Source organism: Lutra lutra, chromosome 9, assembly GCF_902655055.1.
Source record: "Lutra lutra chromosome 9, mLutLut1.2, whole genome shotgun sequence".
Classification (NCBI taxonomy): Eukaryota; Metazoa; Chordata; class Mammalia; order Carnivora; family Mustelidae; genus Lutra; species Lutra lutra.
The window spans coordinates 31,719,694-31,743,641 of NC_062286.1; the positions used below are offsets into that span (position 1 = coordinate 31,719,694).

The 23,948-nt window shown below is 40.3% G+C and overlaps 2 protein-coding genes across 2 annotated transcripts in view; one reads left to right on the forward strand and one right to left on the reverse strand.

Annotated features, from left to right (window-relative positions):
• Positions 1-15,302, reverse strand: part of DHX57 (DExH-box helicase 57) — a 56,085-nt gene extending 40,783 nt beyond the window's left edge. Inside the window, 4 exon segments of the mRNA XM_047744701.1 lie at positions 123-308; positions 1,558-1,716; positions 7,164-7,387; positions 15,266-15,302. Coding sequence (XP_047600657.1) covers positions 123-308; positions 1,558-1,716; positions 7,164-7,381 — 563 coding nt within the window. The 5' untranslated portion in view covers positions 7,382-7,387; positions 15,266-15,302.
• On the forward strand, positions 11,372-23,523 carry MORN2 (MORN repeat containing 2). Its single transcript, XM_047746937.1, has 8 exons — positions 11,372-11,437; positions 14,281-14,340; positions 14,946-15,240; positions 15,360-15,491; positions 17,875-17,925; positions 18,912-19,018; positions 20,617-20,753; positions 23,036-23,523. Exons 1-8 carry the CDS (start codon positions 11,372-11,374, stop codon positions 23,136-23,138), a joined length of 951 nt encoding a protein of 316 aa, XP_047602893.1. The 3' UTR covers positions 23,139-23,523.
• The last annotated feature ends 425 nt before the right edge of the window (positions 23,524-23,948 follow it).

Consider the following 23,948-nt stretch of genomic DNA (forward strand, 5'->3'; position numbering starts at 1 on the left):
TGTATCAGGCACTGCCACAACCCACACACTAGGAAAGTACTCCAGAGGGGTAGTTGGGTTTATAGTATGATTTCAGTCTCTTCAGTTCTCCCCTAACTCCCATCAATGTTGAAAGCAATCACCTGGAAAGCTTCTGCACTGCAAATGTCGAGACGGTAAACTCTGGACTATGAGGCTCCATTGGGCCTGAGCCAGCATATTCCAAAGGGTCACAGTCAGGAACAAGGGAAGCTTCTCGTCCAGCAGACCAGTACTGTTCATCATCACACTCGGGTTCATCATCTTCCTCCTCCCCGGAAATGCCTCTTCTGCCAAAGGTAATATTTCTTACATTAGATACTAATTTCCATGTACTTCAAAGAATAATTAAGCAAGAGTCTAAGAATTTAGTTCAAGGAGCCAAAGGACCCAGGATCCTAACTATTCTTTTCTTTTCTTTTTTTTTTAGGATCCTAACTCTTCTTAGTCACTGATTTTAAACTTTTTTTTTTTTTAAGATTTTATTTATTTATTGACAGACAGAGATCACAGGTAGGCAGAGAGGCAGGCAGAGAGAGGAAGGGAAGCAGGCTCCCTGCTGAGCAGAGAGCCTGATGCGGGGCTCGATCCCAGGACCCTGGGATCATGACCTGAGCCGAAGGCAGAGGCTTTAACCCACTGAGCCACCCAGGCAACCCCTGATTTAAACTTTTATTGATCTATTCATTTATATCCTGGCAATTAATATTCACCAGGCATTTATGACATGCCAGGTACTATGTGAAGGGTTTTATATGGTCTGTCTCTTTAAAAGTCTTCCCACTAATCTGATACTATTGGAATCTCCATTTTTCAGATGATCAACTAAAACTTAGAGAGGATTAGTAATCACCAAAGGTTATACGGTAAAGAGCAACCAGAGATTTTTAACCAAGGCAGTCTGACCCCAGAGCCTATATTCTTAACCACGGAAGCCCTGGCTATTCTCTCTCCTCATTCATAAAAACCATCCCTCATTTTTTGCTTGGCTGCATAACCACCTTTCCTAAATCTAAAGCAGATAAAGAGATTTGTAGATAAGCTGGAGATGGAGCTGTTCACCACTGACCACCCATTATTGTGGCGAATGCGACAAATTGACTTCTTTGACTAAAATCACAAAGCAAAACAGTCAAAGAGTCCAAGTTGTTTCTCTTTGGCAGACGGATATGAGAAAGCGTACCCCTAAGCCTTCATCTCATCAACTCGGTATCTGCTCCTACAACAACACCGCTGCTTGTTCACTCCAAGGTTCTATTCAGGAGCCTGTCAATAAAGCAATTACTGAGTCTGTTTCAGCATTGTTCTCGGAAAAAAAAAAAAAAAGGCAATTTGTACCGCTTGCAGATACTGCAATACGAACTCACTCCGAAACTGTTGCTGAATAGTTATTCTTGTTATTTCTCTCAGCTCACTTCCAACTAATTACATTGTCACCATAGGATCAGTATTGAAAAGTTGTCCCAAAGACACGTGGGACCTGCCCACTGCCAACACAGCTTCCTTCACATACGAATTTACTCAAATAAAATGATTTACTCAGATCCAGCGTCTGCGTCTTGCTCCTGCAGGTCCCGGAGAAGAGCTTTCACTTTCTCCTGGTTCTCAGAAGTCATGTGCAGGGTCTGAAGGGGCACTTTGGCTTCGGGCTTCCATCTGGGGCGTGCCTCTCCTTTTCTTACACTACTGTTGCTAGGTCTGCAAAGGACACATTGACTTGGGACCAGAACTTTGACACTCACCCCACAGGCCCCAAATATATACAGCACCAGCGGGACTGTCAACTACCTTACAAATGGTAACAATGAATGTGAAGAATTCCTTGTTTTCCACAGTACTTACCAGACTTTATTATCTTGCTGCTGCTGGAAAAAAAAAATCTGATTAGATAATCATTAAATCTGGCTTCACTAACTCAAGAATCCTCTGGAAAAACTAATAGTAGGATGACTCCTGCTGGAATAGAGGACTTTCAAAAAAAAAATGTGTTACACACAAATATTATTTCATTCTATTTTGGGTACCCAATCTGAAAACAATGAAGGGTCTCATCTTACTTGTGAATATTAGGCCCTGCTTCAGAAATATTACCTAAATTATCATTACTTCCTCATTAAAAAAAATAATAATAAACACATGTTCACTGGAGAAAAGTAGAAAACAGAAGTCATTCTAATTCACATCAATTATTTTCACATTCATAAATAAAACTATACAGTATAATATAATCTTTTATATTTGCTTTATTTGCTTATCAAAATAAAACTGGTATTTCTCTAAGATTAAATATTCTCTTACAATGTATTTTTTGTCATTGTTGTTGGTTGTGGTGGTGGTTTTTTGGTTTTTTTTTTTTTTGACAGAGAGAGAGAGATCATACGTAGGCAGAGAGTCAGGCGGGCAGGTCAGGGGGAGCAGGCTCCCTGCTGAGCACAAGCCCGATGTGGGGCTCAATCCCAGGACCCTGAGATCATGACCTGAGCCGAAGGCAGAGGCTTAACCCACTGAGCCACCCAGGCGCCCTCCTACAATGTATCTTTAAATGGGTATGTATAGATATAGATGCAATGGAATTTATTTCACTCATCTTTCATTGTTAGATTTTAGATTTTTTTTAGGGACTCTTTTTAATATTTAAAACAATAATAAATTCTAGGGCGCCTGGGTGGCTCAGTGGGTTAAGCCGCTGCCTTCGGCTCAGGTCATGATCTCAGGGTCCTGGGATCGAGTCCCGCATCGGGCTCTCTGCTCAGCAGGGAGCCTGCTTCCCTCTCTCTCTCTCTCTGCCTGCCTCTCTGTCTACTTGTGATCTCTCTCTGTCAAATAAATAAATAAAATCTTTAAAAAAAATAATAAATTCTAAAGTTTAACATTATTCACTAAATTTCTTTTTTTCATTTGGCATGTTTCATTATAAATTTTCACAAATCTAGGAAATGGAAGAAACTTTTTATGTTTAAAATCTCAATTCACAATATTAAGACTTTGAAAAGAACCACACATATAAACTTGCAACACTGGATAGCAAAGGAGAAAATATAATCGATTATGGTTTTAGTCACTTAGTCATAGTTTCTGAAAAGAAATGTTGCCCCAAGTCTATCATTTCTTCTAACGTTCTTTTCTTTCTTTTAAAGTAGGCTCCATGCCCACTGTGATCCTAAAGTCAATCCCTCTGTTTGTACACTGTATCCCAATCTCTTCAGTCTCCTCAAGGAAAGAATCCCAGCATTGTATTTTCCTCTACATCATCAGTTCTTCATTCCTCTTGGAGCAGTCCATCAGCACACACACATCCTGTGTAATTCTACCATCTTAAAAAAACCAAACCAAATTCTCCCCCTCAAACTATTGCCTTATCTCTTCTTCCTCCTCTGCCCTTTATTGTAAAACTCCTCAGAAGGGTTATCTAAATCATTGTCTTTGTCTCCATTTTCCTTCCTTTTCTCTCTGACACACACTACAATCAGGGCTTCTCCTCACCGACTATATCAAACAGCTCTTGTCAAGATCTATGCTCTAGATATATAATTCAGTGAGGACTAAAACCAAAATTACAAGGAGAAAAATCAAACACTACACTAAGAAAATCGTGCCTCATCCTACTACCCATCAAGAGTCTTGAACACTACTTCAGTAACACTGTTACTGAAGCTAAGGTGCAGACATTCACAGCTGAGGCCTTGGAGTAGAAGCTGTGAGATAAGACCAAAATGGCACCATAGAGAAGAGATCCTGTCAGCTCATCTTCTGCTATGCATATAACTGTCATACCACCTACAGAAACAGTGTAAGATCTGGCTTGGGATTCACAGAAAAGGGAGATACCAATGAAAAACTGAAATTACCTGATTCTTAGGAAATGGCAGGTGAGGGACATCTGGATTATAAACCTTTCCATGTATAAGATAATTTTCTTAGTTAATCTTACCCTGGTGGCCTGCATAACTGCAGTCCTCAATAAAACAGGAGTCTCCAATAATCCTGAATTCAAATGAATAAACACGATACAAAATGTGCAGCCCATTCCATTGGTTCAAGAAACTCCTGGCGGCCTTCACATGTGTTCTCCAGCAGTCTTAGGGTCATAACTAGATTACACAGCACCTTTGTGGGAATGAAGAAAATGTTGCATCTTCTAGGCCTGCTTAGGGGAAGTGATCATTCCTATGGGGCAGAGGGAGAGCTGCAGCAAATGGCTAAAGGAAATAGAAGGGGACAAACTTAGTAATAAGACGAGTATGTTCTGGAGATGTAGTGTACAACACAGTGACCATAGTTAAATATGATGTTTTATATATTTGAATTTGGTGAGACAGTTCTTAGAAGTTCGCTCGTATGTAAAATTTAAGAAACAAAAACAAGTGAACAAAGGAAAACAAAAAGAGACAAGCAGAAAAGCAGACTCTTAAATACATGGATCCAACTGGTGGCCGCCAGCGGGGAGGAGGGAGCCCGGGGATGGGTGAACAGGTGATGGGGATGCAGAGGGCGCTGATCCTCATGAGCACTAAGTAACACACAGAATTGCAGAACAATTATTCTGTGTGACTGAAACTACTAAAAGACTGTATGTTCATTAGACTTGAATAAAGAAAAATTCACACCAAAAATAAACAAAGAAACCATAATTATGTAAGGCAATGGCTGTGCAACTAAAGAAATAAAGGTCACCTATGCTACCCACACCGCCAAATCCAGAGGCCAGCTGTGAGCGCACATTTCTCTTGAGCTCTCACAAGCACTCCTTCACGACAAGTATCCCCTTTATGGATCCCACCCTATCCAACTGGATAATCCTCTTCAGAGCAGCTTTATTTCCTGATTCCAGAAACCAAACTCTCCTAGTTTTCCTCCTACTCCTCTGGCAACTCCCCTATCCCCTTGGACAGATTCTCCTAATCTCTCTCAGCTATAAAGCCTAGAGTAGCCCAGGCCTCAAAGTTCGGACCTCTTCTCTATCTATATAGTCCGTCTCATCCGATCTCACAGTTCTAAATTGCGGTCATTTAGAGGACTCATACATTAACTTCTCTAGCTCAGATTTTTTCCCCGAACTCAAGATTTAGATATAAATTGCCTATAGACAGTACACACAGAATACTGAGTCAGGGCTACCAAGTATAGTTGTGCAGACTGAACACTGTGCAAAGGCTCCTGGTGGGGATAGGAGGAAGATGAGGGAGGATGGGACAGCAAGTGTTCAAATCCAGTCCATGTTAGCTTACAAGCCATGCTTCTGGGGCTATAACTGCCCAAAGAAAGGGGCACCATTTTCTAATTCACATAAAGGCATACAATGAATAGTAGCAACTCTGGCAGGAGGGACTGATGTCACACACCTTTGCCTCAAGGCTGGCAATGGCCTCCTATCTTTCTCAAAGCAAAAGCCAAAATCCTTACAAAGGACACTAAGGTCCTACATAGCGTTAGCCTCTTGGATCTAACTGCCTGTTACTCTCCTTCTTACCCATCCACTCTGGCCACATGCTTCCCTGCCACTTCTTAAACCTTCCAAGCACATTCCTGGCTGAGGGGCTTTGTACGTGGTGTTCCCGCTGCCTTGAATGTTCTCCTTCTCGTCCCTGCTTAAAGGACATGTTATTAGAGAAGCCTTCCCTGATCACTCTACATAAAACAGCAACCACTTAAAAATAACAGCAGTTTATTTTGGCATTTTCTACCTCTTTTATCTTCATTTTTCTCCAGGGCACTTTCTGCCTGGCATATTATATATCATTTATGGTCTTTATACCTCAAACTTGCTATGAAGACAAGAACACTCTCTTATTCATTGCTCTAATTCTAGTCCCTAACACAGTGTGGGGTGCATAATGGGCGCTCAGTACGTACTTGCAGCATGAATGGATGCCTAAGGCTATAAGAACCCCCAGTTACAATGTTTATGTTTTCAAAAAGAAGGGAGCTGCATCTAACTCAGAAGTTAGGCTCTTAAGTCAGCAGGTAAAGTGAAAATATACCTTAAAATTCCCCTAGAAATTTCCTAGATTCCTTTTAAAAAAGGGTCAAGTTTGAGAATGATATATTAGCTCTTAGTATGTTCAAAATGATCATTTTTCTTTTAGAACAAAAAAACATTTGTAGACTCTCTGGTTGAATATTAGATGAAGTTCTTGGTTATATTAGGGAGTATGTATAAAAATATGTATTTAAGCCCTAAAATCACATACTCAGTGCATCAAGTGGCTTCAACTACAAAAAGCACCTGGAGACTGAGACTGATCAAGGGAACTGTACTTCTTCCATGTCTTGCTCACTATGGGGCTCAGATTCATTCAGTGGCAGGTTTAAACTATTTAAATGCTATCTGTTTTTCTTTTTTCTTTTTCTGAGTGCAAATACTTGTATTCATTTAAGTTAAAAGCATGTTTGATGCAGTTAAGCTCTAGCACACACCTATATTCCTTTCTAATTAATATTTAGTTGGGAGTTATTTCCACAAAAGAGAGAGAGAGAGAGTGTGTGTGCGTGTAGCTTTAAAGAAACCTTTCCATCTCCAAAAATTCCGTGGACAGCTTGCAGACAGTGAGAATTCTCTATCTATGCTATATAACCTGCAGCAATAAAACCTATACTTTTACTAAATATTCATTAGAATTATCAGAATCTATTCATATTTGAAAGTTGAAGATGAAACTTTGAAAGATGAAAATGACTCTCTCACGGGTCATCACACAAAGCACCAGTGAAGCTTTGGCTGATATGTCTGGAAAAGAGATAATTCATCAACTAAAAAGACAGAGAGGACCAACAAGTAGCATTCGGGGACTTTCAAACTACAATGTGTAAGAAATAGTCAAAATAATTTTCACCACTTTTGCCATTTCCAATACTTATTCTGGTAACATGAGTTACAGCAACAGCATTATATTTGATTCACAGTGGCCTGAAAGTTGAAGTTAACCTCAGATTTCGACCTTCCAAAAAGAGCCATTAGGTGGCTTTTTTTGGAAGCCTCTAGAAAAGGTTACAGAGTAGAAGACTGCAAGGTTTTAAAACAAGAGCTACAATTCACTTGACCAGAATTACTTGGCATTTTCCCCACTTCCTCTTAGCTCTCTGCTGTCCCACAGGTCACGAACTGATACTATTTCTATACTTAAATATTAAAAAAGCATAATGACCTGGATGAGCGTCTTGATTCACTGAAGATACAAAAGTCATCGCCATCATCCCAAATTCTACTCGAGGCCTTCCGATTGCCAGCACTGCCACCACCACTGCCGCCGCCCCCGCCCCCGTGCGATTTATTGGTGTGACTCCTGCCTCCTCTGGCTCCTCTAGACGACCCTTTTCCACCTCCTTTGCCTGGCTTGCCTTTTCTTCTTACTGAAGAACTCATTTTTGCCTGCAAGAGAGAAATTAATACACACATCATAAAACTAGACAAGTATGACAATCCTTTGTCACAGTTATGGACAGAGCCCATTACAAAGAAATAAGGAAATGCATGTTTTTGAAAAGGGTGAGTCTAGGGAAGCATAGATAAATTGTTTTAACAAAAGCTTTACAAGCACATCCCTCTGAGGATTAATATTTATTGAGTTTCTCTGGCACAGATTTCTTAACCAGGAATATGTATCAGAAATACCTGGAGAAGTTTCAAAACACACATGCTTAAGCCCCAGTCCTAGATCCCGATTTGGTTAGATTTATGGTATATGGTTTAAAAAACTCTAGTTGAGGGGCGCCTGGGTGGCTCAGTGGATTAAGCCACTGCCTTCAGCTCAGGTCATGATCTCAGGGTCCTGGGATGGAGCCCCGCATCAGGCTCTCTGCTCAGCATGGAGCCTGCTTCCTCCTCTCTCTCTGCCTGCCTCTCTGACTGCTTGTGATCTATCAAATAAATAAATAAAATCTTAAAAAAAAAACAAACTCTAGTTGAAAAGAGATGTTCTTCATGTAGTTAATATGTGATTTGATAAACAACATTTTATTTTACATATACACTTTCAGAGACACAGACCTTGTTCAGAGATTTTGCCTGGGTAGAATGAAAGTATAGAGCTTTTGCATGCAAATGAAGTTAAGTTGTTAACCAGCTTAAAATAGAATATTATAACTATAAGATGCTTTATGTAAGCCTCATGGAAACTACAAAGCAAAAATCTACAGTATGTATATAAAAGAGAAAGGAATCAAAGCATACCACTAGAGAAAACCATCAACTCACAAAGACAGTAGGAGAGGAGGAAAGGAGCAAAGGATTTATAAAACACCTAAGAAACGATTAACAAAATGTCAGTATTAAGCCCTTACCTATTAGTAATTACCTTACATGTAAAGAGGTTAATTTCTCCAAGCAAAAGATACAAAATGGCCGAAGAGATGAAAAAATAAGACCCAACCATATGCTGCCTACAACAGAAGTGCTTTGGCTTTAGGGACACCAACTGAAAGTGAAGGGATGGAAAAAGCTATTCCATGCAGATGGAAACCAAAAGAAAGCAGGGACAACTATATTTTTATTGGGCAAAATGCACTTTAAGGCAAAAACTAACAAGGGACAAAGATGGTCATTACATAATGATAAGGGGATTAAATCAAGAGGTTCCAACAATTGTAAATATTTATGTACCCAACATCAGAACACCTAAATATATAAAGCAAAACAGATATAGACCAAAAAGAAAGCAAAAATGAAAATGATACATTAAAATTATAAAATACAGCCAAAGCTAGATATTTATTTCATTTCATTTTATTTTTTTAGAGATTTTATTTACTTGTCAGAGAGAGGGAGCACAAGCAGGGGGAGGTGCAGAGGGAGAAGTAGGCTCTCCACTGAACAAGAAGCCTGATATGGGACTCAGTCCCAGGACCCTGAGATCATGACCTAAGCAGAAGGCGACGTTTAACTCACTGAGGCACCCAGGCGTCCCCAAAGCTAGCTTTAAGATATTCTCTTAGACTTGCATATTCCTATAAGAAAATAGTTTTAACTCAAGAAGTAATAAGCTACATTAAAAATAAGAAAGTACCTAGGAATAAATTTAACCAAGGAGGTGAAAGAACTGTGTACTGGAAACTAGAAGACATTGATAAAAGAAACCAAAGAAGATACAAATAAATGGAAGGATAGTCTGTGCTTATGGATTGGAAGAATTGATAATTATTAGAATGTCCATACTACCCAAAGTAATCTTCAGATTCAATGCAACCTCTATCAAAATCCCAATGGCATTTTTTGCAGAACTAGAACAAATAATCCTAAAATTTGCATAGAGCCACAAAGACCCTGAATAGCCAAAGCAATCTTGAGAAAGAAGAACTAAGCTGGAGGCATCATAATCCCTGATTTTAAACTATATTACAAAGCTGTGGTAATAAAACCGTATACTATTAGCATAAAAACAGACACACAGATGAATGGAACAGAATAGAGATTCCAGAAACAAACTCACACATATATGGTCAATTAATTCACAATAAAGGGGCCAAGAATAAACAATGAGAAAAGAGGTCAATAAATCGTGTTGGGTAAACTGGACAGCCACATGCAAAAGAATGAAATTAGACTATTATCTTACACCACACACAAAAATGAACTCAAAATGGATTAAAGACTTGAATGTAAGACTTGAAGCCAAACAACTCCTAGATGAAAATATAGGCAGTAAACTCTTTGATATCAGTGTTGGTGTGATTTTTTGACTCTGACTCCAAAATCAAAGGCAACAAAAGCAAAAATGAAAATGTGGGACTACATCAAGCTAAAAAGTTTCTGCAAGCAAAGGGAAACATCAACAAAATGAAAAGGCAACCTACTGAATGGAGAAAATATTTGCAAATCATGTATCTGATAAGAGATTAATATCTAAAATATATAAAGAGCTCATACAATTCAATAGCAAAAAACCCCAAATGATTCAATTAAAAACCTGGCAGATGATATGAATACACATTTTTCCAAAGAGAACATATAGATGGCCATAAGGTACATGAAAAGATGCTCAACATCACTAATTATCAGGGAAATACAAACCAAAACCACAATGAAATATCACCTCATATCTGTGCGAATGGCTATTATCAAAAAGACAAGAAATAACAAGTGTTAGCAAGGATATGGAGAAAAGGGAACTCTTGTACACTGTTGGTAGGAATGTAAATTGGCATAGCCACTATGGAAAACAGTATGGAGATTCTTCAAAAAATTTAAAATAGAGGGCGCCTGAGTGGCTCAGTTGGTTAAGCAACTGCCTTTGGCTCAGGTCACGATCCCGGAGTCCCGGGATTGAGTCCCGCATCGGTATCACGGCTCCACGGGGAGTCTGCTTCTCCCTCTGACCTTCTTGCCTCTCATGCTCTCTCTCACTGTCTCTCTCTCAAATAAATAAATAAAATCTTTTAAAAAATTCAAAATAGAACTATCATACAGTTTAATAATTCTACTTCTGGGTGTTTATCCAAAGAAAATGAAAATATTAACTCAAAATCATATACATATGGGTATATACAATGGAATACTATTCAGCCGTAAAAGAGAATGAAATATTGTCATTTGTGACAACAAGGCTGGACACTGAGGGCATTTTGTTAAGTGAAATTAGAGAGAGAAAGACAAATATGTACGATCTCACTCAAATGTGGAATTTAAAAACAAAAACAACCAAGCTCACAGATAAAAAGAACAGATTGGTGGTCACCAGAGTGGTGGGTAGAGGGTGGGTAAAATGGGTAAAGGGGTCAATAGGTACAAACTTCCAGTTATAAAATAAATACATTATGGAGATATAATGTACAGCATGGGGACTATAGTAAATAATACTCTATTGCATACTTGAAAGCTGCTAAGAGAATAAATTGTAAAATCCTCATCACAAGAAAAAAAGTTTTTTTTCTAACTATGTAAGGTGGTGGATGCTAATTACTAGACTTACTGTGGTGATCGTTTCACAATATATACAAATGACATTATGTTATATAACTGAAACTAATGTTATATGTCAATTATACCTCAGTTTAAAAAATGATCCAACTATATGCTATTTATTTATCATTTTAAATTCAAAGAAACAAATAAATGAAAGAAAACAGATGGTAAAAGATAAATTATGCGAACAGCAACCACAAGAAAGCTGGAGTGACTGTGCTAATATCATACAAAATAAACTAAAGCAAAAAAAAAAATGTTACTAGAAATAAAGAAGGACATTTCATAATGATAAAGGGGCTGATCTATCAGGAAGATATAACAATGATAAATATATATGCACCTAATAACAGAGCACCAGAATACATGAGCCAACAACTGATATAACAACAAAGAAGACAAAATTCCTCATGAAGCTTATCTTCAAAGGGTAAGATGCAAATAAATAAACAGATAATGCCAGTTAAATGCTGTACAGAAAAAGAAAAATCCCAAGCCTGTTATTTTCAAGAGAGTAGTCAGGTAAGGCCTCTGTGAGATCATGTTTGAGCAGACAACCTGAACAAACTGAGAATGAGCCATGAAATACTTGTGAAAAGAATATTCCGAGGGGAAGGTGCCAGGTCCAGAACATCTTCGACGCACTGAGCTGGACAAACAGTAAGAAGTCTGATGGGTCCGTACTGAAGTGAAGAGAGCAGATGAGGTCAGAGAGCAGAGAAGGCCAAGAAAAAGCTGGAGACAGGGGGAGCACTGTGAGGAGAGGCAAGAGAGAAGGGGTTGTTACCTCAGTAAAGCGGGCAGGCCACAAAGTTAAGGTTGCATTGCCACAGTAAAGATCTGGTTGGGTTTGGTTCTTAAGTTGTAGTTATTGCCAATTTAGGCTAATACTTGACTTTGAAGATTTTATACACAATATTTTTGTTATACATCACAACTTGGCCATCTCTGCTCCAAACAAAAGAATGAATCTTAAAGTGAGCTTATTTCTTTTGGTGATTCATGTATGTACAGAGATTCTGTGATTCCATTTCATACTGTACCATACAGGAACGCTTTGTATTAATGAATTGCTTTTCATTTTAGTATCATTAGTAGTATCATGGTCCCATTACATGCCTATTAACCTCATAAATGTGTCATTAGTTTTTGAGAAAAAATATGTAAATATGTATTGTAACATGAGAATTTCTCTCCAAAGCAGGGCTTTAAGTATTTTGGAAAAGTTTGACAGCGTATATCACGTGAATTCAGATTACTTCAATGCCAAGAATTATGTTTAGATAGGAAAAAAGAAGCTTTTTCTCAGATAGAAAAATAGATTGCTTTGGGTTTTATGTAGCTTTAGATTTCATTTATTTATTTGACAGAGAGATACACAGTGAGAGAGGGAACATAAGCAGGGGGAGTGGGAGAGGGAGAAGCAGGCTTTCCGCCAAGCAGGGAGCCTGATGTGGGGCTCAATCCCAGGAACCTGGGATCATGACCTGAGCTGAACGCAGAGGCTTAATGACTGAGCCACCCAGGTGCCCCATAGCTTTAGATTTTAAAAAAGCTAGAATTTAATCTGTTTAACTAAAAGTGACTTGGAAAAAAAAATTGGGGGGGAAATTTTTTAAAATTCTAAATATGATAGGCAATCTCTAAAGAGCTGAGGCAAAAGATGGCTAGGACTGACTCACATTTTAAAACAATTATTCTAGGGATGCCTGGGTGGCTCAGTCAGTTAAGCCGCTGCCTTCAACTCGGGTCATGATGCCAGGGTCCTGGGATCAGTCCCGAATTGGGCTCCTTCCTCAGTAGGCAGCTTCTCTCTCCGCCTCTGCCTGCCACTCTGCCTGCTTGTGCACTCTCTCTCTCTCTCTGACAAATAAATAAAAAATCTTAAAAAAAAAAAACACAATTACTCTAGCTGCTATGCGAAGAATAAAGAGACTGCGGGGGCGGGGGTTGGGGTGGCGGGGGAGGGGGCAAAGTGAGGAGAAGCCAGGATGCCAACTAGGAAATCACTGCAGTTGTTCAGGCAGAGCAAATACAGAAAAAATACAATGCGTTGGACTAGGATGGGAGCAGTAGAGTTGAAAAGTGGTCACAGATTCTGAATGTATTTTAAATGTAGATGAATGAGATGAAAAGTATGAGAAAGAAATGTCTACAATTACTGTGAGATTTTTTAGCCTACGTTAACTGGGTAAATAGTGGTGTCACGTGTTCAGAACTGGAATACTGGGGAGGAAAAAATTGGGGAGGGTGTCACAAGTTCATTGGATCTGTGACATTTGAGATGCCAATTAGATACTCACATGGAGACCTATTGAAGGTAGTTGAGCAAACAAGTCTGCATTAAGGGGAAAGGTAAGATTATTTCATTTAAACCTCTAAAAATCTAGTATGGTAAAGATAATTTTCTACATTTTATAAAGGAGGAGACTAGAGCACAGATAATTATATGACATGTCTAATGCCACCTAATGTATAGAAGCAAAGTCTGGAGCCAGGGTTTGAAGCAATCTGTTTGACACCAAAGCCAAATGCTTCCTACCGTATCTCCTCCTCCTCACCACACACATGTACCTTGTATCTTCAATTCCTCAATTCAAGGTTTAGTGATAAACAAGACCTCCTTTGATTTGTGCCTGGGTCTTAATTTATAAAGGAGAGATCAATGCCACCAAAAGAAAAGTTTAATGTTATTCACCATTTGGCCAGAAAGGAGAGAGGTGCGCCGTGCCACGGCAGGCCAGGTCCACAGGAGGAAGCACCGGTGTCAGTCAGGAGGCACAAAGGAGCCAGGGGAAGGCAAAAGCCACAGCCTTTCTTAGGGTTTCCGCAGGAAAGGCAGGGCAGAGTAAACAGTTTAGGACTGGCCAGTTAAAATAATCCCAGCAGGCTTTGGGGCAGAGGGGCTGTGCCTAGTTGCCTATGACCTGGCCCTGGGTTGATTTAGGGGGAGGGAGGAATTGGCTTGGGGTGCAAAAATTATGATAAAGGAGGTAGGTGGTGGGGGTTGGTCTGCATATGAAAGGTGTGTTCACAGGTCAGGGTGAATTAGCTATCCCTAGGAAGGGCAGCTTCTTCCTGGCCAGGTAGGTCCCCGATGTGTCAAAACAGAATAAAATATGGAAAATAAAAAATGATTAATACACATTTCCAATACAAATTTCAAATCCCTTCATTGCAAGTTTCCTGACTCCAGATCTCTTAGATAAGAATAAGAAGCCCAACTACCTCAAATTCTTCTGTAAAAACAGTGGTACTTATACCCACAAAACTTAGGGTCATTAAAAGCTTAGCAGGAGACCAAAACAATCAGGCAAACTGAAATTCTGTAAAGTTGTGCATCAGTAATTATCTATTACTTCTAGGATTCAGAAAAAGGTAAAGGATATACAAATCAGATTCAGCTCAAAAAACACCCAGTCCAGGTAAGTTTGTGTAAGTAAAATATACTAGGAAAAAAGCAAGAAGATAATGTGCTTTGATTTTTAAAGAGTGGCTAGCCAACCAGACCACGCCCCAGCTAGCTTGCCTAAATAAACGAGCAACAACTTGTCTCACACCAACCCAGAAAATGTCAACTTTACAACCTCATCTGAGATCTGCTCTCAAAATGTTGAAGGAAGACTGCTGGCTGTACCAATACGACTCACCCCAGATGTCTTCAAGGGAATGAGAATCAGGTTGTATGATCTACGCGGATTAAATGTCTCTATTCTAGTCCATTTAGCCTGGGAAGATTCCAACTATTTTTCTTCACCGTGGACACAGGGACCTAAGTTTGGCTCGAAGAGGATCCTTTGTTTCACACCCAGAACAGGCCCCCAGGAACAGAATCACCAAACAGGGCACTGAAAACTGATCACACACCCTCCCTTTCCAGGCAAACCTCTGACTGACCCCATACATCCAGCTCCACGCAAATACCTACACCTGGTACCTTTCTTCCATCATATACTCAGTTCCAGACGCCGACAAGAGACAGGAAAGGAAACCCGAGCCTCTTCAACGCAACACTTAACCCCTCTCGTAGCTGAAATCAGCTCCCTCGCCTCCAGCCCCGGTGCGGACAACCCGGGTTCCTGCTAGCACAGACTCACCCGCCCCAGCCAGCCTGCCTGGATGCCCCCCGGCCGGATGCTCCTCAGACCCTGACCACCCCCGGAGAGGGAGGCGGCAGCAGGGTCCGCACACTGACAACCAGGGCGGCGCGCGGACCACGCACACACGCACACATCCCCTGTCCGCGGAAGGGGGAGGCCATGGCGGGTTCGCAGCGCCGCTTCCCGGGGCGGCTGTCAGGAGGAAGCCGAAGGGGTCCCGCTGGGGTTTCGGCACCCACTGTGATCTCACCTGGAGCGGCTCCGCGGCGGCCAGCTGTGGCAGCACAACCCGCTGCCTTCCGATTGGCTCCGCGTCGGCCCTCGCATATTCGCTTCCGGGTGAGAGGTGCCTCGTCGCCCCGGCGACCGAGTCGCGCTCCGCGCGGAGTTAGCGCTCCTTGCCCTCAATGCCACAGAACTGGCGGCCCAGGAGGAACCTCAGAGTCAAGAAAATATTTGCGGCACACCTCTGTCAAGTGAGTGCCCCTCCTCCCAATGCCCCGAGCCGGGAAGGTCACCTCTAAGTAGAACTCGCATTAAGCCTGAGCGTGACCACTGGTAGCGCCTGTGTGGTTGTGACTTATTTCCTGATCGTCTACACCGGGGATGACGTGGGGACACGGAGAACCCCACACCCCCACCCCTGGCCTGGAAATCAGAACACCTGGATTCTAGCTGTGTTTCGGCCGTCGATTTGCTGTCGTGACATCTGAGGCAAATAACATCCTCTCCGGATTTCAGTTTCCTCTGTGGTACTAGATGGTCTCCATGTCTTACATTCCCTCTCGCTCTAACATTACAACGTTTCAAATGTGGAACCACTTAAGGACATTGGAAAACATTTTGGTTTTTTTGTATGATCAACTTATGTGCCGTGCTTAATAAGCATTTAAAGATTGTGCCATTCATTCACTAGACGTTCAGTTCCTACCTACAAGTACTAAGCACCTACAACTCAGTACTATGCTGGACGCTAGAGTGAGAAAAAAAACATTTGACTAATCCCTGATCCTTGACCTAGACGAGCTGGGTATTGAGATTGGAGATTCCAGCACCAAAGCGTTATTTTAACAGGGTTCTAAGTACAATAGTAGGGATCAGCCCGGGGCGCTGTGGAGACTCCTAGACGAGTCTGGGGGATAGGGGACATAAGAAAGGCTTTGCTCAAGTGATAGCTGTCTCTTTTGTGTGTGCCTTTTTCTGGGAAAAATTTGCAACTTTGTATTCCAGTTCACCAATTTACTTTTCAGCTGTATCCATTCTGCTATTCAGTCATTACACCAATTAATGTTATTCATCTCCTAGATTGCTAATTGGTTCTTTTTCATAACCACCTATTTCGGTCTCAAGGATACTACACTCTCCCTTACTCTCTGAGGATGTTACAGTATTTTAAAGTCTTCTACCTATTGTGTTATATTTCCTCAAAGGGGATGAGCCTCCAGTCTTTCTCGATTGACACCTAAATTAATTTTTAAGTAAAAATGTCAGTCCTCTTGCCCCATCCATAGAGATTCTGATTTAGTAGTATAGGAACTTGCAAGCATCCCAAGTAATTCTGAGGCATGAGCCACACTTTTGAGTAATATTCTGGTAGACTCTGTTGTCCCAGAAGTTAGAATTTACTTATCTTCTCTATGTTTTTCTTTGGTATTGGAAAAAATAATATCTAGTGATTTAGTCCACTAAATGTCCCAGGGCTTTGAGGCATAGATTCCCTCAATGCTTTCTTTTGACCTGGTCTCCATTCTAATCGCATTCTGTTTAGACGACCTCACCCCTACGTCTCCCTACTATCATTTACTATCTTTATTTTCTATTCCCTCCTTTTGCCAATTCCTCACTCCACTTTACCTCTGTGAGGACATCAATAGGTCATATAGGCTACCCAAGAGAGAGAAAAACATATAACCACACAAAAACTGACACATCAATGTCCATAGCAACGTTTTCATAACAGCCCAAACTGGAGACAACCCAGCTGTCCACCAATTGATGAATGAATAAACAAACTGTTATTTCTGTACAGGGGGTTATTATTTGGTGGCAAAAAGCATGGCTACTTGTTACAGCATGGATGAACCCCTAAGAACATTATGCTGAGTAAATGAAGCCAATCATAAAGGACCATTGACTGTGTGACTCCTTTATATGAAATGGCCAGAATAGACAAATCCATAGAGATGGAAAGTAGATTAGTGGTTGCCAGGGGCTGGGGCTGGGGCTGGGGTGAGGTGGGTGGGGGTAAAGAAGACATGGGAGTCGAAACCAGGGGAATGAAGACTAACTGCTAACATTATAAAATTAGATTCTGGTGATAGTTGCATATGTCTGAATATGCTAAAAAACCATTGAATTGTATACTTTTAAAGGGTAAGTTTTGTGGTATGTGAATTATATATTTATAAAGCTATTATAATAAACAAATAAATAAAAATAGATTATCTAGACAAAGTTATTCATTTCCCCAGGGCCCTATACTAGAAAATGGGAATGCCAAGTAATCATGATATGCTTGTGATCATATGAAGTGAGTCAGTTTGGTTGGCTCTTTTTTTTTTTTTTTAAGATTTTACCCATTTTATTTATTTGACAGAGAGAGATCACAACTAGACAGAGAGGCAGGTGGGTGGGGGGGGGAAGCAGGCTCGCTGCTGAGAAGAGAGCCCAATGCGGGGCTCGATGCAGGCCTCGATCCCAGGACACTGAGACCATGACCTGAGCAGAAGGCAGAGGCTTTAACCCACTGAGCTACCCAGGTGCCCCAGTTTGGTTGGCTCTTAAAGCACATTTGTTACAAGGTCTTTTCACATAAAAATATTTAAGTTTATCTGACTTTTCTTAAATCTTTTAAAACAGCTGCTGAAGTGTATAAGATAAACTTTATATTTCCAAATGGAGACAAGTATGGTAAGCATACATTTCAATTACTTTTTCTATCTAGACTAAAATTAAATAGCTTAACAGTAAAAAAATGAGACTATAAATTTTGTAAAACTAGTATTGGGATATTAACTCCATTAAACAAAATGACACAGAAATACTAATAGATGGACAGATTTTGTATTTCTTTATTTTTAAAGATTTTATTTATTTATTTGACAGAGATACAGAGAGAGCACAAGTAGGCAGAGTGGCAGGCAGAGGGAGAGGGAGAAGCAGGCTCTTCACTGAGCAGGGAGCCTGATGTGGGGCTCGATTCCAGGACCCTGGGATCAGGACCTGAGCTGAAGGCAGCTGCTTAACCGACTGAGCCACCCAGGCACTCCCAGATTTTAAATTTAAACTGTAATGTTAAGTCTAGATAGTATGCCTTGGGAACCCATGTATGGGATCTGTCGGTCTTCCTGTCGGGTGTGTTTTTTAATGGTTATGTGACTTAAGGGACACCTGTCTGGCTCAGTCAGAAGAGCATACAACCCTTGATCTTCGGGTCAGGAGTTCAAGCCCCATGATGGATGAAGAGATTACTTAAACAAATAAATAAATAAACTTAAAAACAAAATCAAGCGACGCCTGGGTGGCTCAGTTGGTTAAGCTGCTGCCTTTGGCTCAGGTCATGATCCCAGCGTCCTGGGATCGAGTCCCACATCGGGCTCCTTGTTCTATGGGGAGCCTGCTTCTCCCTCTGACTCTGCCTGCCACTCTGTCTGCCTGTGCTCGCTCTCTCTCTCTCTCTGACAAATAAATAAAATCTTAAAAAAAAAAAAAAACAAAATCAAGACCTTCTAAGTCCATGGAGCTCCTTATCTCTGGCCTCATTGGTTTCAATGCTAGGGAGCCAAAGAGACCCGTAGGGATGCAGTTGTGATTAGTCCTGAACATAAATACTTTATTACCTAATCAAACAAGGTTCCCATTCATAATGGATTACAATATATTTCTCTCTTGTTTAGATGGTGACTGTATAAGAACATCTTCTGGAATCTTTGAGAGAAATGGAATAGGTATTCATACCACTCCTAATGGGATTGTCTATAAAGGAAGCTGGAAAGATGACAAGGTATTGTTGTTGTAATATTGATAGCGGATAAGTAAGCCTATTGCTTAAGTGATTCCTGACATTTCACCATTAATGAAAAACACATGTGAGTAGACTATACAGTAAAAATAACTGATGTGAACATAGGAGTGATATTAAAGTCATACAGGGTTTGTCATTTTTTTTTAAGATTTTTTTTTTAAATTTTATTTTTTATAAACATATATTTTTATCCCCAGGGGTATAGGTCTGCGAATCGCCAGGTTTACACACTTCACAGCACTCACCATAGCACATACCCTCCCCAATATCCATAACCCCACCCCCCCTCTCCCAATCTCCCTCCCCCCTCAACCCTCAGTTTGTTTTGTGAGATTAAGAGTCACTTATGGTTTGTCTCCCTCCCAATCCCATCTTGTTACATTTATTCTTCTCCTACCCCCTTAACCCCCCATGTTGCATCTCCTCTCCCTCATATCAGGGAGATCATATGATAGTGTCTTTCTCCGATTGACTTATTTCGCTAAGCATGATACCCTCTAGTTCCATCCACGTCGTCGCAAATGGCAAGATTTCATTTCTTTTGATGGCTGCATAGTATTCCATTGTGTATATATACCACATCTTCTTTATCCATTCATCTGTTGATGGACATCTAGGTTCTTTCCATAGTTTGGCTATTGTAGACATTGCTGCTATAAACATTCGGGTGCACGTGCCCCTTCGGATCACTACGTTTGTATCTTTAGGGTAAATACCCAGCAGTGCAATTGCTGGGTCAAGGGTAGTTCTATTTTCAACATTTTGAGGAACCTCCATGCTGTTTAGATTTTTTTTTTTTTAAATGAGCAGGGAGCCTGATGTGGGACTCAATCCCAGGGCCCGAGCCAAAGGCAGAGGCTTAGCCCACTGAGCCACCCAGGCACCCCTTGTCATTTTTTTTTAAAGTTTTGTTGATTTAAATAATCTCTGCTTGGTGGCTGGGGGCTGAAACTCACCCCCCCCCCCCCCAGCTAACCCCCTCCCCAAGATCAAGAGTTACATGCTCCTTTGGCTGAGCCAGCCAGGCCTCCTGTCATCTTTATTATCATCTTTCTCATCTCCTATTCACTGAGTAAACTAAATGCTTTACATAATTTACTCATCTAACCCTCATAGCATCTCACGAGGTAGGTACCACTCATGCTCCTATTTTACAAATGAGAGAAATCAGGCTTAGGTTTCTTGCCCAGTGAGTGATGAAACCAGGTTTGCATGAATACAAATTTTTCTTCCTAACAACTTCTTTGTACTGTTTCCTGTGCTAACTAAACTGGCTATCCTTTAAGATTTTTTGATATGTTCAAGATATCTTGAGGACCCTATTATCATCATCCCTGACCCCCTAGGTGTTCAAATGCCCCAGCTCAAGGACATTAGACTTAATGGGCTTCAGAAAGAGATGCATTTGAAGGACAATGAGAAATGGTGGATGTTGTCTTATTTTTGTGGAAAAAAAGGGTGATACAGTGATAGATTAAATAATAACTAAGTAGATGATAGACATATATGTACATTTTTTAAGTATTCTAGGGAAACTGAATGTTAGTTACTGACGTCATTTCCTTTGTTACAAACAGATGAATGGTTTTGGAAGACTTGAGCATTTTTCAGGAGCAGTGTATGAAGGACACTTTAAGGACAATATGTTTCATGGATTGGGGACTTATACATTCCCAAATGGGGCAAAGTATACTGGAAACTTCAATGAAAATAGGTAGGCTTAAAATAAAAAGTCATTGTCATTCTAAAAGGTTCTTTTCAGGTATGTTTGCTTAACTGTTTTATTTAGTCAATGCTATTTATTCTTTTGTAATATATTTCATTAAAATATATTTATAATATATTTATTAAGACTTGTTTGATTAGGGGCGCCTGGGTAGCTTAGTTGGTTAAGCATCAGATTCTTAATTTCAGCTCAGGTCATGATCTCAGGGTCATGAGACTGAGCCCTGCACTGAGCTCTGAGCTGGCATGGAGGCTACTTACGATTCTCTCTCTCCCTCTGCCCCTCCTCCACCTCTCTCCCTCCCTCTCTGTTAAAAAGAAAAGAAAAGAAAAGAATTGTTGGGTTATTTTTTAGGGAAAATGTTATAAAGAGAGGCTAAGACCATCATAAGCTTCCAAAAGAAAATATTCTTGTTGATAATTGATTAGACTTTTATTTCTTCTTATCTCTCCTATTGCTATAGAACTTTTTGCCATCAGCTTGGAAATGGAAAGTTTGTCACAATTATTGAGAAAATTTAGACCCAAAATTACTTTGACTTGAAATATCCTCATAGGGGCGCCTGGGTGGCTCAGTGGGTTAAGCCGCTGCCTTCGGCTCAGGTCACGATCTCAGGGTCCTGGGATCGAGCCCCGCGTCGGGCTCTCTGCTCAGCGGGGAGCCTGCTTCCTCCTCTCTCTCTGCCTGCCTCTCTGCCTACTTGTGATTTCTCTCTGTCAGATAAATAAATAAAATCTTAAAAAAAAAAAAAAGAAATATCCTCATAAACTTTTTTCCCCCTTAATTTTAGAGAAAGAGACAGGGGCAGGGAGAGAGGGAGAGAGAGAATCTTAAGCAGGTTCCACACCCAGCATGGAGCCCGACACCAGGCTTGATCTCACATCCTTGAGGCCATGAGCCAAAATTAAGAGTTGGATGCTTAACCAACTGAGCCACACAGACAACACTATCCTGATAAATTTTTTAAAAAGCAGCCTTGGGGGATAATTTCATTATTGTTTATTGGATTTTGACCTGATATATGTGTGTATTTTTACTAACCTAATTTTTCTAATGTAAGCAAAATTAGTTTTTGAATTGTAGAAATGTACTCACTGTTGTCCTTTCTGGGCTTATGCTTGAAGGAAAAATAAAAATGAAATGAAACAAATGCATACTTTTATTTGTTTATTTATTTTAGAAGATTTTATTTATTTATTTGACAGACAGAGATCACAAGTAAGCAGAGAGGCAGGCAGAGAGAGGAGAGAGTGGGAGAAGCCGGCTTCCTGCTGAGTAGAGAGCCCAATGCGGGGCTCGATCCCAGGACCCTGGGATCAGACCTGCGCCAAAGGCAGAGGCTTTAACCCACTGAGCCACCCAGGCGCCCCAAATGCATACTTTTAAAAGCTTAATCTTTGCACTGAATACCATCCCATGTCATCCAGAGGCTCATGTTCATTTATAAATATCCCTTTATTTCCAGAATTGAAAATGCAACCTAATTGTTAGGAAGTGGTTGATATAAATACATTTTGAGGAAGGCAGAAGAGCGTTCACCTTTTTTGACTCCCAAGTCTGAGCTGATGACACAAATTTTTTCCACTGATGTTAATGAAGGGAAAAAATCCAACCCATGGCATAAGGTCTGTTTGTTTATGTGAAGTACACTTTCACTACTCCCAAGAGTCCAAGAAAACCCCCACATAGCTCACACAGCACCTCACACATAGTTGATGGTCTATAAATATTTGTTGAATAAATGAATGAACTAATATGGACTTTTCTTTTTTTTTTAAGATTTTATTTATTTATTTGACAGAGAGATCACAAGCAGGCAGAGAGGCAGGCAGAGAGAGAGGAGGAAGCAGGCTCCCTGCTGAGCAGAGAGCCCAATGTGGGGCTCGATCCCAGGACTCTGAGATCCTGACCTGAGCCGAAGGCAGCGGCTTAACCCACTGAGCCACCCAGGCGCCCCTGGACTTTTCATTTTTTAACTGATTGTTTGGTTTTGTGTAAACTTAGTGTGTGTGGTCCTAAAATCTTAGACACCAAAATTTGTATAACAACAATGTTTGTTTGGAATAGTAATGGTTTTGGTACACTATAAAAGCAGGATACTGAATTTTCTTATTTTATTTTATTTTTAGGATTCTGAATTTTAAATCAAAGTTTGAAAGTGGAAAGATATAATTCTTCAGGTGTAGAGTGTAATATGTTAGACAATCTTATACCTGGACTGTAAATTCTTGGTCTTGGTTAATAAACAAATTTGTTTTTCACTATTGCAGGGTGGAAGGTGAAGGACAATATACTGACATCCAGGGACTAGAATGGTGTGGTAACTTTCATTTCACTGCTGCTCCAGGCCTGAGACTAAAGCTCCACATGTAGTATATTTTGCATTAAAATTTTAATGTGATAACTGAACTTTTTAGTTATAAGGAAAACTTAGTCACCTAAGTAACTTCATATACTACCTCTCTATCATAATTTTGCCAATAAAACCATCTCTCAATGCCTTTTTGAACTTTATTTTCATCATCTTATAATTACTTTAAATAAATTATATGGGAATGCCTGGGTGGCTCAGTCAGTTGAGTGTCCAGCTCTTGATTTTGGCTCAGGTCATAGTTTCAGGGTCATGAGATCGAGGCCAGCATCTGGTTCTGCTCTAGGTATGGAGCCTACTTAAGATTCTCTCTCTCCCTTTGCCTCTCCTCCTGCTCTCATGCATGCAAACACACACTCTCTCTTTCAAAGAAGGAAAGAAAGAAATCTTTTTAAAAAAATAAAATAAATTATGTGATTCATTTTAATAAACATAGCAGAACTATCTAAATCTTTTTTTTTAAGATTTTATTTATTTATTTGACAGAGACACAGCAAGAGGGGAACATGAGCAGAGGGAGTGGGAGAGGGAGAAGCATGCTTTCTGCCAAGCAGGGAGCCCGATGCGGGGCTTGATCCCAGGACCCCGGGATCATGACCTGAGCTGAAGGCAGACGCTTAACGACTGAGCCACCCAGGTGCCCCAGAACTATCTAAATCTTGGCAAAGGAAACTTCCAATCCTGTGCCTGAGTTTTGTCTTCTTTAAAAAGCATATCTGTGTGTTAAAATAAATAAATAAATAAATAAATAAATAAATAAATAAATAGCATATCTGTGTGTTAAAGGAAGCTATCAAGGAAATGAAAAGAAT